We start from the raw sequence: 17998 nt of genomic DNA, 5'->3' as shown, positions 1-17998 counted from the left end.
CTTTACTTTGTCCATTGTTTGTTTTTATCTGGTGTGGAGCGGCTGGCAGCGACCCATGTTCATCCGCCACTGCAGTCTCCTGGCCCTGCCCCCCGCATCTGACGTCAGATGCAGGGGGCCAGCTAGCCACGCCCTCGCATCTGACATCAGACATGGGGGCATGGTCTCCCTCCCAAATGGGGTCACGCGGCCCCATTTGGAAGGGAGATCGGCCTGCACTGCATTGAGCAATGCGGGCCGGAACGACTCTCCCACCTTTTAAAGGCAAGGAGAGCCATTCCAGCCATGCTGCCAATGTAGTGCGGGCCGATCTCCCTTCCAAATGGCGCAGCTCCATTTGGGAGGGAGATCGGCCCCGCTGTGTTGACAGTGAGGCCAGGAGTGGCTCTCCCTGCCTTTAAAGGCAGGGAGAGTTGCTCCAGCCTGCACTGCCAATGCCATGCAGCCCCGTTTGGGAGCGACAGAACATCCCCGCATCTGCTGTCATACGCGGGGGGGGGGGTGTTGGGGCAGTGAGGCATTGCCCCTGATTGGCAGTGGCCCGGGTTCTTTGAACCCGTTTGCCCAATGGTGGCTCCGCCTCTGGTTTTTATTATCAAGAATGTGTATTTACCACTTTTCAACAAAAAAAGTTCTCAAGGCAGTTAACAAAGCAAAAGGAATGAGAAGTTGACATTTTATTTATTTATTCTTTGTAGACCGCTTTGGGAATGTTTGTTGAAAAGCGGTATATAAATATGCATTTTATTTGTATATGGCTCCTTGTCCCAAAGGGGCTCACAGGCCAAAAGGAAACACAAAGGAGAAATCAGCAACAGCAACTGGGAGGGCCTCTGGGCTGGGATGAGTGGAGACAGTTGCTTTCCCCCCTGCTAAATATAAGAGAGCCACCACTTTAAAAGTTGTTTCTTTGCTCATTTAACAGGTTAGAGCATTTTGCCATAACTTGTCTAATCCCTTTACACTGGCTATTAAAATAATGTTCTCTTTGTTTTACAGATAGTGCAAGAGAGCGTTTAAACCGCTTGAAAGTGATTACTGATGAAGCTCAAAATATGGCTGCACTAGTAACCAATGCTACTGGCCCAATGACTCAGAATCTGACCAAATGGTCCCAAGATCTGAGGAACTTTGAACCTGAGAAAGTGGCTTACGAGCGTGCCACAGTCGCAACAGGGGATACAGGTAGAGTGATGGAAAATGCTAAACCAACGAAATTCAGCATCACCTGATGCTGCTGCAATATATATTCATCATCAGAACTGTATCTGGGACAGCATATGATTCTGTAGGTCCCTAGCTCAAGTAATGAGAATCTCTCAGCTTAAGGCTTATGTCTTTTAAAACAATGTTTAGCTGCATATGGCCATGTTTGGTATTTTGCCTCTAGATGGACACTTTGAAGTGTATATTTTAAAATGTTAATGTGACAAGTACATGTCTACAACATAGATACCTCACAGGTACACTAATCAGGGAGCTGGCATTGCTTGCAAGTCCTTGTTGAATGTACACTCAGTGAAAAACTCAGATTTGGTGCTGCGTAAAGTGTGAAATGGACCACAGTTGCAGTTGGTTTGGGTTTGGGTTTTGTTTTTGTTTTTTAAAGAAAACCTCTTAGCATTTTTTTTAAAATGAATCACAAGAAGACGACCTATTGGTATAAACCCATTTCTGTTTGAGCCTTACAGCATTGTAGACTTGCTGGCTACCACTGCTTTTGAGAATACAGTAAAACAGAATTGAGCAATGTCATCTCAGCCTTTGGTGTTCTTTGTACCAATCTATCGGCAAGCACGCATGGGTTTGGTCGTCTGTAACTTGTTGATGGCAGTGATAAAAAGCAACATTTGATTTTTAATACAATGGAATTATTATTACTTCTTGGCCTGTAATGCTGCTGCTAAGCAGTCTGCTTACCCTCTTTTTCCTTTTTCAATTATAGTGAAGAGTCTCACAGAAGTTGTCCCACAATTGATAGATAAGCTGCATACCGTGGAGCAGAAGTGGCCAGCAAACAATATCTCGGCCAGCATTCAAAGGATCAGGGAGCTCATTGCTCAGACGAGGAGTGTAGCAAATAAGGTAAAGAGGGTGGGGAACAATTTTTCATTTGTTTGCCATAAATAGCACTATCTCAGTACCTCCATTTGGGCAGGAGACCAGAATCAACCTTGATGTTAAATTATGTCTTGCTAATTGGACAAGACTGACCATTAGCAAACATTAACATCGAGGTTGCAGCTCATTGCATGAATAGCAGATAGACACCAATATTATGCCAACAGTAACTATGCAAATGTCAGGACGGTAATTTTAAGTGCCACTGTGGAATTTGTGAACTCAAAAAAAATAGAATATATAAATAAAAACTCAGTTTCTATTGTTCCTTTATGGGGAAAATGCAGAGATCGTGTTGGGAAGATTTATTTATATGCATTTAAATCTGCACACAGAAAGCAGCCCCTAGGGTTTTTCTCCACATTTATTTATTTAAGGATTATCCCACCATGTGGCTCTACAGAGCCAATACAATTGCTAAGGTCCCGCACCACAGGGACACAAACGTTGTGCAATGGGAAAAGTCAGATACCCATCTACCCAAGTTGGATAGATGGGAGAGCCATGACCTCTTTCCTATTCACACTCACATATACCAATTATCGCTGGACGTTTACAAGAGCAAGATTTAATCCCTCAGCACTTCTGGAGGGCAGATATCATAAAATTCCCATTGCACAACATTTGTGTCCCTGTGGTGCGAGAGAAATTGAGTCGATAAAACATGTGCTTTTATATTGCAAAATATTTTCTGATTCACATCATGCTTTGATCTCCTCTTTTCTGTTAGAACTTCCAGGTCACTCCAATGATTTTTATGTATCACTTCTAGAAGATTATAAGTTTCAGCTCACTTACAATGTAGCCAAGTTTTTCTTTTTAGCCTCTAGATTGCGGACGATGGTTAATGATTTAGCGTGATTTATTAATTACTGTCAAATATTTTGTCACGACCCTGGTCTCTCCACGGCCGTTCTAATGTTTTACTTCTCCTTCTCACCTCCCCTAGGCAGGGCCTCAGAGTTTTTGAGGGGAGGGGGTTTGGTTCACCCGAGTCCTCGTCCTCCAGGCTCCTTGGGGTCACTGTGGCAGTCTCTCTCCAGAGACCTCCACCAATCGCCCTCCAACTGCCCCTCATCACTGGCCAGACCTGCCTTAAATCCCTCCTGACAACTGATGCATCCCATGCCCCCACTGATTGGACCTCTGCCCTGCCATATCAGGTTGCTTTCACCCTTATTCTCCTCAGTTGTGCCTCTGTCTGCTGCTGCTTCCTCCCCCACTCACCCCTGCACTTTCCCCAGCCCCTTTAGCGTGGCTCCTTGGTCTTGCAGTGTCTCGGCTGGCCACTCGTCGGGCTGCTCTGCCTGACCGCCTGCTCCATCTGGGGCCTCTCTGGCCTTGGCTGCCGAGGAATGTCGAAGCTGATAAGGCTGGTAGAGGGACCCGCCTGACACATGTTAACCTTCTTTGCTGGCCTCAGGCCATAATAAATACAATCTGGCTAACTAAGGTCGTTCTTACAACCAACTTGACCCAGGGTAGGGCAGCCCCACCTGAGTAGAGCTGGTCATGAGAAGTGCTGGGATTGGTCCAGTCTTGGTGCTCCACAACCGGGTAGCTCAGATTTTTTATCCAGGCTAAGCTAATAGTGAGGTAGAAGTACACAAGTGTGCCCCTTCACAAAGCTGGGCAGCAAGAGCACTTGGCAGTGGGGAAATCCCCCAATCTACCACACTCCTGGTGCAATGCACTGTGGGATGTTGGGGGACTTCCTCTTCTGGCTCTGCCACTTGGCTCCCCAGAGCATGTGTGGGCACATGAGCAGTGGAGCCCTGATCGGACTCCAGATCATGGGGCGGGGGGAGATAAAGTTAAGCCCCTGCCTTCCCCATAGCCCTCCCATGCCCAGATTCAGTAGTGTAATCAACCTTTTTGTGTGGCAAATGTCATGGCTTGTTAAGAATTTCAAATACTTTCCCCATTGTGCCTCTGGAGCAGTATATTCATAAAAACAAATTAATAAAGAAGGAATGGATTAATAATTGAGTGAATGAATGAATGAAAAGTGTAGGATGCCTAATGTAGGATACATCCTGCAGTGTAACTTTCCCAACATTCTGAAATTTGCATCTTGGTTTCGGTTCATAGGACACCTGAAGATGTGCTTAACCCAGAAACCAAAGATGAGTAAAGCACAACTTAATATTACATATTTCTAGCTTCTTTTTATTTGTCTCTTTTCCCCCACCAGGCTGACAACATATGAACCACCAAGCCAAATGCAGCTCACCTGCCATGTGATCTTGCCAAATCCCATTTTTCACAACCATAGGCAGGGAACAAAACCAAGAGGTCATTCACCCAACCCAAAACTGGATAGGACAAGTGTTAGGGGGCTGTGTGTTTTTCCAAATTTCGGTTGTGTGGGAGCAAACAACTAGGTAGGAGGAGGGAGAAGTGAAAGTAGTGCAGCTTTGCCTCCAACCATGGCTAAATGCTGGGTGTGAGAGCTGGATATGAAAGCTATTCAGGGCTGTCCTACCCAGGTTTTCCTCCTACCGTGATTCCACACAATCACTTCTCCCTCCTCCTCCTTCTCCCTCCTCCTACATACATTGTTTGCATACAACCAAAAATAGGGAGCACACACAGCTCTCAAACCTGGGTAGGAAACTTGTCCCACTCAGTTTTTGGTTGTGTGAATGACCTCCAAGACTTTTAGTTCCTTGTGGGTCACTCACTATACATGGGCTGCGGGGGCTTTGTTTAGCTTGGTAGATCACCAGTTGTCCTGGCTCATTCACTAACATAGGATAATGTGAAGAAACACACACATAGGATGAGTTCAGACATACAGGATAACCACAGTTATACCTGGCTGAGATTGTAACTGTATTATGCACAAAACTACAGTTACAGGCCAAAAGCTAACTCTTGTTTGCCTCGCCAAACTCCAGTTGGAACCTTCAGTTATCTCTGAGTTTCACCGCTGATAACTGAGTTTTGCCAAACTGAGTTTTGCCAAAGCATTACGCCCGAATGCTGACTCAGCAATAACCATGGTTTAATGCCTATTCCAAACTCCAGTCATAGAGGTGGCGGATGTGCCTTGGTAGCCAGGCACCAGGGAGGGGTTCCCCTCTCCTTCAACAGGAATTTGACTGGCCACCGTTTGGTGAATGTCAGTGGCACAATTTGGAGTTAAGAATTGAAACCTCACACATGCTGAACTCCAGTTAACTTGTACATCTGAACTGGGCCTTAATGGAAGTTCACTTGTTAGGTAACTGTTGCCCAGGATTTCTGCAACTCACTCCTAATCTATCATGCCCAAGCGAAGCATAATATCTAACTTTACGCATTTCAATCTCCAGGTCCAAGTATCAATGTCATTTGAAGGTCAGACTGCTGTTGAAGTCAATCCACAAACAAACATGGAAGACTTAAAGGCTTTTACATCTTTGAGTTTGTATATGATGCTACACAACCCAGAACGGGCAGCACCTCAAGATAGGTTTATTCTGTATCTTGGAAGCAAAAATGTACGATAATTGTTTGCTTAAATTTGCTCATAGAAAATACACTGTTGGAAATAATTGTGCTTTACAAATGACAGGATTTAGGAATTGTAGGGGGAGTGTTTCAATAATGTGACTCTATTTACAAAAAGGCAGTTTTCAGAATGGCATGGAGATAATTAGTGGTGATTAAGCATTTTATGCCCACAGTTTATCTTTCCTTCCACCTTCTTCATTGTCTTCTCCATTTTTCAAATAGCAAATTATATCACCAGGTGCAGGGCGATAGTGAGATTCCTTAATATAGCTACACTCCTTATCCACTCTCTGCTGATACTGAATGTACTGAAGCAATTAGTGCACTTTAGCCTTCAAAGTTAATGTTTAATTAGCAGCAGACTACTAGCAATGAAGCTAGCAAGCCTTCCCATTGGAATATCTTAAAGCAAGAGTGCTTATGTGCTTGTTGGCTAAAAAGAGCTTGCAGTTGTTCTGGGGAACAATTGCCAAGAAGAAGAAGAAATAGATGTGATCATTAGTGAAAGATGTTCTAAAGTCTGGAGCTCTTCTCACGATCAGTGAGAAGAGCTCCATGGTGGTCTGTGGGGAGAGCTGGTTTGACTCAACCTCCCCGCAGACGATCTCATTGCCTTCCCTGGGTGGCTGGATCACCTGCCCAGATGAGCAGTGGCTCCTGCTGTGGCTGCCGGGGTTGGGGTGCCAGGACATGCCACTGCGCATTGCCCCACTCCCAGAGCTCAAATAATGCACCACGCAAATGCACGGTGCATTATTGGGATCCCCTCCACCCCGAGTATTCCAGCTGCGGCTGCATGCAATGGTGGCTGACACACGATCGAAAAAATGAGGTCAAGGGGAGCGCTCACTCCTTTAACCTCATTTAAGGGGAAGGCTTCACAGGCAGGTTTGCTGTTGTGTAGCTGCCCAGATCGGGTCCAAACCCGGTGGTTCACATGAGCATGAAAAACCAGAATGGGCTCCCTTAGCCCAGTTTTGCACACTCTTGTGAATAGCCTCTCTGTGTTACAAATCATAACTGTTCAAGGAGAATGTAAGAGATGGTTCTTGAATACTATATTGTAGAACTTCTTGTTGAGAAGGGTAAAATCAGAGGATCTTCTGGTGAAGACAGAGAGAATTTTTTCTCCCTCTCAACAAAACAAAACAAAACCCCTCTCACATAACACTAGAACCAGGGGTCATCCCATGAAAATGATTGCCAAGAAATTTAGGAATGACAAAAGGAAGTACTTTTTCACACAACGTATAATTAGCCTATGGATTCCTCTGCCACAAGATGTGGTGACAGCCAACAGCCTGGATGGCTTTAAGAGGGGTTTAGATAAATTCATGGAGGAAAGGTCTATCAATGGCTATTAACTAGGGGTGTGCAATTCGGATTTTCGGTGTTTCGATTCGGATACGAACCGAAAAACCCCTGTTCTGTTTTGTATCCGAATATGGCCCATCCGAATCACCCCTGATTCGATTCGGATCTGAATTAATCCGAATCTGAATCCATTCGGATTAAAAAACAGGTCCCAGGGCAAAATAGTGGGGTGGGGTGGTACCCAATGGGTGGAAGCTACCACCCAAATTTCAGGGGGACTGGGCAAAGGGATGATTTTTGGTGAATTTTTGAAGTTTTAGTGTCTTTGGGGCAGATCGGGGGCATAAAGTGGGATCTGGGCCAAAAGAGTGGGGTGGGGTGGTAGTGCCTTATGGGTGGAGGCTACCACCCCAATTGCAGAGTGATTGGGCAGAGGGCTGAGTTTTGGTGAATTTCTGAAGTTTAGGCGTCTTTAAGGTTTCCCCCCATTAGGTATAATGGAGGGTGTATCGCTTCACGTCAGGGGGAAAGAGGTGGCCAAGAGCGGTGTGGGGTTGGTGGTAGTGCCGGGTAGGGCCAAGGAAGCTACATGAATTTTTTTGAAGGATTTGGGCAGAGGGCTGATTTTTGGTGAATTGTTGGAGTTTACGCGTCTTTAAGGTTTTTCCTCATAAGGTATTATGGAGCTTTCAGCAGCCCCATAAGTGCACTTGGGGGGTGCTGGGGGGGCCCAGAGCGAGTGGTGGTGTAGTGCACATAGGGTGCTAACCCATGGCGTACAGGGTTCTGTTGTTTCTGAGGTATTCTGAGTGTAGATTCTATGATAGCAAATGAGATTTTCAATGAGACACCATGAATCCACTCTAATTTGCTATCATAGAATCCACACCCAGAATACCTCAGAAACAACAGAACCCTGTACCGCATGGGTTAGCAACCCATGGGGGTGGTTGGCACCCTATGTGCACTACACCACCACTCGCTCTGGACCACCCCAGCACCCCCCAAGTGCACTTATGGGGCTGCTGAAAGTTCCATAATACCTTATGAGGAAAAACCTTAAAGACGCGTAAACTTCAACAATTCACCAAAAATCAGCCCTCTGCCCAAATCCTTTGAAAAAATTCAGGTAGCTCCTTGCCCCTACCCAGCACTACCACCAACTCCACACTGCTCTAGGCCACCCCTTTCCCCCTGACATGAAGTGATACACCCTTCATTATACCTAATGGGGGGAAACCTTAAAGACGCCTAAACTTCAGAAATTCACCAAAACTCAGCCCTCTGCCCAATCACTCTGCAATTGGGGTGGTAGCCTCCACCCATTAGGCACTACCACCCCACCCCACTCTTTTGGCCCAGATCCCACATTATGCCCCCAATCTGCCCCAAAGACACTAAAAGTTCAAAAATTCACCAAAAATCATCCCTTTGCCCAATCCCTCTGCAATTGGGGTGGTAGCCTCCACCCATTAGGCACTGCCACCCCACCCCACTATTTTGCCCCTGGTATCTGAAATTCAAGCAGACGCCACATCAGACCTTTTTGCATTGAAGTCAATTGGAGGCAAAAAGGCAGGAAATTCAAATAGACATCATTGCTCAAAATGGAGGCGGGGAAAGAAGGCCACAAAATGGAGGTCCGAAACATCCGAATATTTCAGATCCGAAACAGGGGTGATTCATTTCGGATCCGAAATTATTCGGGGCTCTTCGGGGGATGATTCGGTTCGGATCCGAATCACCCAAAATTCGCTGTTTCGGGTACAGATCATTCTGTACCCGAAACGTTTCGCACATCCCTACTATTAACCTTGTGGCAATTGGCTACCTCCAACCTCAAAGACAAGATGCCTCTTAATATCAGTCTGAGGGGAGTAACAGTAGGAGAGATGGCACACCCTCAGCTCTTGTCTGTGGGTTCCCTATCTGGTGGGCCACTGTGTGAAACAGGATGTTGGACTAGATAGGCCTTGGGCCTGATCCAGCAGGGCTTGTCTTATGTTCATATGACAGACATAATATAAAAGCACTAACAGAGCATCCCTCAGCCACAAGATGAGCCTGGATAAATAACTGAAATAACAGATGTGCACATGGTATATTAAACCCTGGCTCAATCCTTAAGTCTTGCCCCATTCCAAATGCTTCAGATGGGTTCTCAGCTTTTAAATAAATAAGTAAATAAATAAATAAATAAATGGGCAGCATGAACATTCATGTGTTTAGAATTTTTAAAAAACGGGGAAACTCTTTCAGAAATGGCAGGATGAGTTTCTTGGTGACATCATGGGGACAGTCAGTCAGTACCATGCACTGCTGGCATCTGCTTCAAAAACTGGTGTTTCCCCCCACCCCCAGTGGTAGATTAAGGTTTTTGCTTGTAATGTATATTTGACGTCTAATGATCATATATTATTATTTATTTATTTCTCCTCCAGACAAAAAATTATCTGGGTCTTGCAATTAAGAATGACAACCTAGTATATATTTATAATTTGGGTGATGGTGATGTGGAGATACCACTGGACTCCAAGCCAGTCAGCTCCTGGCCTACCTACTTCAGCCTTGTTAAAATAGAAAGGTAACTGCATGAGTTGGGGTGGGGGGGATACAGCTCATTTGTTGACATTATATTATAAAGTGATGATATATACCGCACACTAAGATCATCTGAGGAGGTCCGGATCCAGTTGCCACCAGCTTGTCTGGTGGCGACCCAGAGGCGGGCCTTCTCTGTAGCCATTCCTGGACTGCGGAATGTGCTCCCTGCAGACATCCGTAATTTGAATTCTTTATTGGAATTTAGGAAAGCCCTAAAGATCTACCTGTTCGGCCTGGCCTTCCAGTGCTCTTAAATTGTTTTAGGGTCTTTGATGTTTGTGAACCGCCCTGAGCTATTTTGTAAGGGCAGTCTAAAAATCGAACAAACAAACAAATAAATAAATAAATAAATAAATAAGTTGTAGAGTGCTTATGTTTTTTGTTTTTTGTAACAAACCAATGAGATACCACTCCTAATTATCATGGGCTGTGACTGCTTATATAAAGAAAACAGGAATCCCATGGGAAAAAATATAGCATGAGTTCAGAACAGTTTTCATTCCTGTGTCTACTGAAATGTTGAAAAACACTTACATGGTAGTAAAGCCTTGGTCCACAGAAAGCAGCAGTGTCTTTGTGTGCACCCATGTGCACACACCTGATAGTGCTGATAGAGCACCTTTTCTTAAAGCCTCACTTTTCTTTTTAATTTTTTAAAATAGATTTACTGGGTTATTGAATCCCCATTCAACCATGAAACTCACTGGATGACTCGGGGCCAGTCATGTACCTGTCAGCCTAACCTACCTCACGGGGTTGTTGTGAGGATAATCATGTACACTGCTCTGAAGGCCACCTAATGGCGCTGACTGAAGAGGGAGCAAAAAGAAAAAAGAAACCCAGATAAATCTATCCAAACACAAAACCCAGAGTGTCACCTGCTAGTAATAGACAGAATTTTTACCGCAGGCTTTACAAGGGGGGGGGGCGGATTTGTCAATATGCTTGGTCTGGCAAGTCGTTCAATTTCTGGCAAGGAAATTGAAATAAATTTCCATGGGCCCAACTGAAAATTTCCAAATCCAGAAAGCCATTGGCCAGAAGGAGCCAGAAAAATATTGGGGATCACGTGATATGAATAGTGCATGGGGGGGAAACTGTAAGGATCTGAGAGGAACCCTATTAAAACAACACTTGTGTGAACGACCCCCAGGGTTTCCCAAATTAGCTTTTCTGCACTTGTATGTGGCTAATATATGCCCTCACAACTCATTCTATTTTATGCCACTTAATCCCATGGTAAAGCCCGCCATCTGGGATAGGGATGTTTACGGAACCACACAGCTGCAATCCGGCACTGGGGTGGGTGTTCCTTTAAGGGCAGGGGAGGGTGTACTTACCCCTCCTGCTGCTTTTCCCCCACTGGCATGTGTAGTTTTTGGAAGCATTTGGGGCGGGGGAAGGTGTACTTACCCCTCCTGCCACTTTTTCCCCGCCGGCACGCATAGTTTTGGAAGCATTTGGGGTGGCAGGGTACCTCCCTGCCGCCCCTTCTCCCTCTCGGCAGCAAAAGGCTTCAAAAAGCCTTTTGCACATGTGCACGGCACGGGCATCATGTCTCCGCATCATGCATAAGCGCCATGCGCATGCGCAAAATGCTTTCTGAAGACTTTTGCTGCCAAAAGGGGGAAGGGGTGGCAGGGAGGTACCCTGCTGCCCCAAATGCTTCCAAAACTATGTGTGCCGGTGGGGGGAAAGCGGCGGGAGGGGTAAGTACACCTTCCCCCCGCCCTTAAAGGAACACACACACACACCTGTGGCGTTGAACTGCCGAACCGCCCCATGTTGGACCAGTCCGGAGGCCTCTAGAATGGCCTCTGGACCGGTCTGTGCACATCACTAATCTGGGAAAGGCCCTGGTCAATTGCAAAGCTTATAAAAAGAAAGCGAGTCAAATCTTAATCTTGCCTAATACCTAAACTTGCCAGGAGCTGTTACTTCTTTTCCAGTCTCTGATTTGGCCACTGAATGTGTAAACATGTTGAGGCTGAACCTTTAGAAAAATGACTTCTTATTCTAAAGAGCTCGGAAAGGACATGGTCTCTATATTCTGTGGTTTACCTCCATGTTTGGAAGGCCTGAATGAAGCATGTTTTTCTGGTATGAAAATGCATTTTTAAATATTACTTTTTCTTAGAAATTGTGTAAACAGTCTATCATATTTAATAATCCTACTGGAGATATAATCATTGGTCTCTCTCTCCCCTCACCCATCCCGCTGTTCTTCAATAGGATTGGAAAGCATGGCAAAGTCTTTTTAACTGTACCAAATCCCAGCAGCACAGCTGAGGAAAAATTCATTAAAAAAGGAGCAGTTCCTGGTGATGACTCTTTGTTGGATCTGGAACCTAAAAATGCAGTTTTCTATGTTGGAGGAGTACCTCCAACTTTTAAGGTAGGAAAAACAATTGTTCTGCACATAACCTTGCTTTTAATTAAGGATGTGAGAATTGATTTGGGTACAAAATGATTTGTACCCACATCTAGCTGATTAGGGCGATTTGTAGACAGAACAAATCGCCCCTGTCCCCAATTGCCCAGATTCTGGTACAAAACAAATCACCCAGATTTGGACCTGAAAAAAATTGGAGATTGGGAGCCTCCATTTTGTGGCCACAGTGGGTTGGATGGTAGTGCCCAATGGGTGGAAGCTACCACCCAAATTACAAAGCAATTGGCCAAAGGGGTGATTTTTAACAATTTTTTGAAGTTTCTTTTTCCCGTAGGGAATAGTGGGGATTTCATCAGCCCCATAACTCCACGTGGGGAGCATCAGAGTGGACCAGTGCAAGTTGTGGTGGGTGGTAGTGTCCAGTGGGTGGAAGGAAGCTACTACCCAAAAATGGGTTTTGTTGTTGTTTTCAATTTCTGAGGTGTTCTGAGAGTGGATTCTTTGGTGCAAAATGATAGTGGATTCTCCAGTCATTCATCATTTTGCACCAAAGATGATGAATGAACAAATATGGTGAATGAACAAAGGTGAACAATAATAGTGGATTCTTAGTTCATTCATCATTTTGCACTAAATATGAATCTTTGTTCATCTTTGTTCATTCATCATCTTTGGTGCAAAATGATGAATGACCAGAGAATACACTATCGTGGATTTTGTAACAAAACCCAGTAACCTATGGGCTTGTGGTTTTGAGGGTGGTTGGCACCCCATGTGCACTACACCACAACCCACTCTGAGCCACCCTGGTGCCCCCCATGTGGAATTATGGGGCTGCTGAAATCCCCATCACTCCCTATAGAAAAAAGCTTAAAGACACATGAACCTCAGAAATGTGTTTAAAAAATCACCCCTTTGCCCAATTTCTATGAAATTTGGGTTGTCGCTTCCACCCATTGGGCACTACCACCGACCCCACACTTTTTGCCCCTGGAACCCCCTTTTTGCCCCAAATAGATTTGTATTTGGATTGATTCAGAGTCAAAAAGAATCTGGGGTGATGAGGGGGCAGATTTGGACACAAAACAAATCTGGGGTGATTCAATTCAGGTACAAATTGAATTGAAAAAATTGATTCATGTACATCCCTACTTTTAATATAAGGTTTTCTTCTTTTGTTTAGGGCTGGATGCTATTAAGATGGCATCTTTATTAGAGTGCACTTACGTGTAAATAAATTTGTGAACAGAAAGGCAACATTAATAGACAACTCTACAGATCCTAACATTTCTTGGTGTGTGGGGAACTACTGAGCCCCTGTATAGGCATGGTAATATAGGTAGTTTCCCAGGAAAGTCACACCTACAGGTGTAAGACTCCATTTAAATAAATAAATAAATAAATAAATGGGAGGGAGGGGCAGGGAGAGAGAGAGAGAGAAAGAATACAGAGTGAGACTTGAATCATATGAACATGCAGGGCATTCCCACATGACACAGAGCACACAAGATGGAAAACATGTCTGGGCACTATCACCTCTGCTTTAAATTTCATGGGCTATTTGAAAAGTCTCTTTAAAGGGGCATGCTATACTAAGATACTGTATGTTATCCTACAGAGTGGGGGGGGAAGGGAAGCAGGGAAGGTATGACAGGGGAGATGAGGAACAAACAACACCCCAGAGATCCATAGAGACAGCTGGGACAGCTAGACAAGGGATCTGAATAAGTTCAGATAGTTGGTGTTTGTAGGGAGAGCAGGACAGAAACAGTCTAAGCTGGGTAGAATCCAAGCAGAATCAGGGAGAGGGAGAAGGCAGAGAGGGTCAGTGAAGAGCTCCAGAGAAGGAGTGGAGAAAAGGACAGGAAAGATCCTAGTGAGTTTGGGTTAAAACTGAGGGAAGGGTCAGTTCAAAAGAACCAGCAGAAAAGCAGGAGAGAGCAAGAGACAAACCCAACTAAGTTAGGGAAAGGAGAGGGCACAGGTTGGTTAAAAGGACCAGCAAGAGAGAGCGGAAACAAGAGCAAAAGGCAGTCAGGCAAGTTTGAGGGGGAAGGATCGGTCCAAGGAACCAGGAAAGAAGTGGGAGAACTGAAAGAAAAAAGATCAGAGTGAGTGTGGATAAAGGAAGAAGGATGGCCCATCTGGAGAACTGGACAAGCATGAAAGAGAAGGAGGGAGAAGGAAAGGGTTAAAACTGCAAAGGGAGTGGGTGAGGGGAATTGACTAGAGAAGAAATAGCTTCCTTGATTGTGGTGCTGCCCAGTGCAAGGTTCATCTGGGCTGAACCTGTGCAAGAGTTAGGTGGTTGCTGACAACCAGGGGGAGTATGAGTGGAGAAAGGAGCGGCTCCTTGTGTTGCTGGAAGCCGGACCAAAAGGAGGTTGATCAGGGTCTGAAATTACTAGTGGCTGGTGCCAAAGAACAAGAACGCAAAAGACTATGCAAGTGAGTTTAGTAGGGACACCCAGTGGATGTCCCTGGCTGGTGGATTCCACTAGAGCAGGGTTTCTCAGCGTGTGGGTCCCCAGATGTTATTGGACTTCAACTCCCATAATCCCCAGCCCCAGTGGCCTTTGGTTGGGAATTATGGGAGTTGAAGTCCAATTACATCTGGGGACCCACACGTTGAGAAAACCTGCACTAGAGGCTGCTTTCTTGGGGCTTCTGCCCTGGGCTGAGGCTCCCCACAGAAGAGCTTTTTAGACATAACAAAACCTTCTAGCCTAGCAAGTCACAAGCAGCGCGCGCACGTGTGTGTGCATGCGCTCACACACACAAACACACACTGAGGAGGAGGCGGCATTTGAAGGAGGAAGCCAGGTTCTTCAGGGGTGCTTTGGGGTGTGGTGATTGGAAGAAGCAGGATGGCCACAGCCTTGGAGTGAACTCCAAGTCTGCGCAAAGTGGGCCTTTTGGCCTGTCCAATTAACTGGGAGAAAAGGAGGGCTGTGTTCAAGAGTGGAGCTTCAAAGTTAATGGTTACCTATGGAAGAGTTCCTGACAGATGAACAGCAGTGATCACACATTGGATTAGAAAATGAAAAAACGAGCACTTGGACTTCCACTAGACCAGCTCTGTGTATTAGTCTTCTACTAGCTCTCTAGATTGGGATACGAGTCTGATCACACCTAGGTCATTTTGGAACCTGGACCTGAAGGACTTTGGAGCCCACAGCCACTGAGAAGACCCCGCCCCACCACCCCCACCATTAAAAAAGAAAATTGGCCGGAAGCCTGCCGCTGCCCTGCCACACCAATCTTTGCCATTTTCACCACCATTTTCACAGCTGGGGGTGAGGAGTGAGCTGAGCAGGCCTCCCCCATGGTGGTGGCGGTGGGCACAGTGGCTAGTGAGCCTGTCTATCCAGGTGCGCCTGCATCACAGGCTTGTGACATGTATGTATATGTAATATGTACATGGGGGGGAGTGGTTTTAAGTGACATAACGGGCTTGCTACACTCGGTACTCCCATTGTGTAGGCACCCAGATAGACAGGCCCACCAGCTGCTGTGCCCGCTGCTGCCACCATGGGGGAGGCCTGCTCAGCTCACCCCCCCATCCCCCATCCATGCAAATGGCATTGAAAATGGCTTAGATTGGTGTGGTGGGGCAGGGGCGGGTGCAGGGTGGTGACAGGCCTCTGCGGAGGCCCCCCAGGTGGAGCCCCCCCCCGAGACAGGAATTCACCGACCAGATGCCTAAGGTATGTGGGAAAGATCACCTCTGAATCTGAGAACACATCCTATGCATTACCTGGAAGTAATTCCCACTGATTCAATGGAACCGACTTCTTGGTAAATGTGCATTGGATTGCAGCCCTACTGCCAAGACTAGGCTGAAGGAAGATGTTAGTGTTTTATAAATAGCTGAATTGGGCCATGTGAACGGGTAGGAACATAGCATAGCACTCAGAAAGAGGCTTTCTGGAAGAAAGAAATGTTGGGCAGGATTTCAGAGGAAGTAGAAATAGCTTGACAGAGGGGGAAACAGAGAGGGGAGAGGCGTGCAGAAGATGAGACAAAGGCAAAGTAAAAGAAGATGAGACAAAGGCAAGCAACACACACAGCAAATAAGTGTGTAAGGAATAGAGAAAGCAAGAAAGGGAATAGTAACAGATGAAGGAAACGACATATTTGGGGCACAGTGGAGAGCCTTAAAGGAGTTTGCAAGTGATGCAGAAAGAATCAGGAACTGAAAGCAAAGACACAGAGAGAAAGAAGTAAAATTATCACAGTCACGGGAGCATAAATGGGAATTGCATTAAAGAGAGTAACCCAAGGCTAGCCTGGAAAACACCCTCTTGCAGATGTAGTCTGGCTCACTTGCATCAAGCTTTGATTCTGACTTTTAGGACATCGACCTGAATGCCATTTCTCTTGCCTCCTTCTTCTCACCACAGCTTCCTCCCAGCTTGGACTTGCCTGGCTTCATTGGTTGCTTGGAGCTTGCTACACTGAATGATGATGTAATCAGTTTGTACAATTTCAAAAATATCTACAACATCTCCAAATCTGTGCCATGTGCCAGGTAGGGGAAACTGCATTCATCATACTTTTCTGATGGAAGGCAGTGCAGTCTTTATTATGCCTTTCTCACAAATGTGCATAGTAACTGATAGTTGAGGGTGACTGACAGCAAAATGTATGGAGGGGGAGTGGTTTTGTGTGTATGCTGTGTTAGTTTACTCCCCACTCTCTTATTCTGTGGCCCAGCCTGTTGAATATCTTTTTTATTTATACATCTGTCACAGAGTGTACCCAGCAGCTAACAATAAAAATTGTTGTACCATAAAAATACAATAAAGCTAAAATAGCCAACATAGCAACAGAACCCCACAGCAAAATACAATATATCTTCAGCATAGCCCTATCTACATAGCACTATCCCCAAAAGCCCTCCAGAACAGCCAGCATTCACCTCAGTAGATAACGCCTAGTTCTTTCTCACTTGTCTCTTTTTCCCTTCATTAGATGGAAGGAAACCAAATCCATGTGAAACGGAGTGACTCATGAGTCATATGAGTGTATGAAGCTGCCTTATACAGAGTTATATACTGAGTTAGATCATTGATATAGCTAGCTATATTTATCAGAGTAGGTGGTCTACTCTGACCTGCAGTGACTTTTCAAGGTTTCAGGCAGGGGTCTCTCCCAGCCCTACCTAGAGATGCCAGGAACTGAACCTGGAACCTTCTGCATGCAAACTACATGCTCTACTACTGAGCTACAATCCACCCTCTGTAATATGAAATACACACATGAAACATCCTCTGAACTGTTCACCTAACATTTCCTCCAGAGAATCTTCAAAATGTCTTAATCTGAAAATGGACATAGCATGAGGCTAAACTGCCTTAAAACTGACACTTGTGGCCATGTACAACAAAAATGCATGTAAAATGAACACAACTACTTATCGTTTTAATGCCACAAAAGCTGGCATCTTAACCGCCAGGCAGTGAATGTCACTGAATAACAAATTTGTATATGTCTTGTTGGTGGCTATATTTCTTCCAGGCCATCTATCTTTCCCCATTCATTCTTGCTTCTCTAACTATCTCTCCCGGGCAGGACTCCATGTTGGATTTATTTTCCTCAGTAACGTGCTTTCCCTTTGCCTCTGTTCTTCGTCATGCTAGGGATAAGCTGGCCTTCACACAGAGCCGGGCTGTAAACTATTTCTTTGATGGCTCTGGTTATGCTTTGGTGAAGAACATTGAGAGAAGAGGGAAGTTCGGCATGGTGACCCGTTTTGACATAGAAGTTCGAACGCCAACAGATAATGGACTGCTCCTCCTGATGGTTAATGGAGTAAGTGGGTGGGGAGGAAGGAGAACTGTAATCCCATTCCTCACTTGTTGCTTCAGACAACAAATACATGCATACTTTTTACAAATACATGTCATACTTTGTCTTGTATGGAACAAAGCAATCTGATAGTGTGGTATAAAAAGGAAAATGCTGCACAATTTTGTATCTTGAAAAGTTTTATTACGGAGTTCTTGTTTCTCAGTTCCTCATGATTCAGTGATTATTCTATCTACTCAGAATCTCAGAGTGATACAA

The 17998-nt window shown here is 45.3% G+C and overlaps 1 protein-coding gene across 4 annotated transcripts in view; it reads left to right on the top strand.

The window, feature by feature from the left end:
- The window catches only part of LAMA4 (laminin subunit alpha 4), a 154124-nt gene that overhangs the window by 94913 nt on the left and 41213 nt on the right, over positions 1–17998 (top strand). For all 4 annotated transcript variants that reach the window (XM_053307564.1, XM_053307744.1, XM_053307482.1 and 1 more), the window contains 7 exons: positions 1000–1185; positions 1946–2085; positions 5439–5606; positions 9375–9517; positions 11770–11932; positions 16333–16460; positions 17572–17743. In XM_053307564.1, coding sequence (XP_053163539.1) covers positions 1000–1185; positions 1946–2085; positions 5439–5606; positions 9375–9517; positions 11770–11932; positions 16333–16460; positions 17572–17743 — 1100 coding nt within the window. The remainder of the gene's footprint in view (positions 1–999; positions 1186–1945; positions 2086–5438; positions 5607–9374; positions 9518–11769; positions 11933–16332; positions 16461–17571; positions 17744–17998) is intronic.

This window comes from Hemicordylus capensis, chromosome 1 (assembly GCF_027244095.1).
Source record: "Hemicordylus capensis ecotype Gifberg chromosome 1, rHemCap1.1.pri, whole genome shotgun sequence".
Taxonomy (NCBI): Eukaryota; Metazoa; Chordata; class Lepidosauria; order Squamata; family Cordylidae; genus Hemicordylus; species Hemicordylus capensis.
This window is presented reverse-complemented; position numbering and strand designations above follow the sequence as displayed.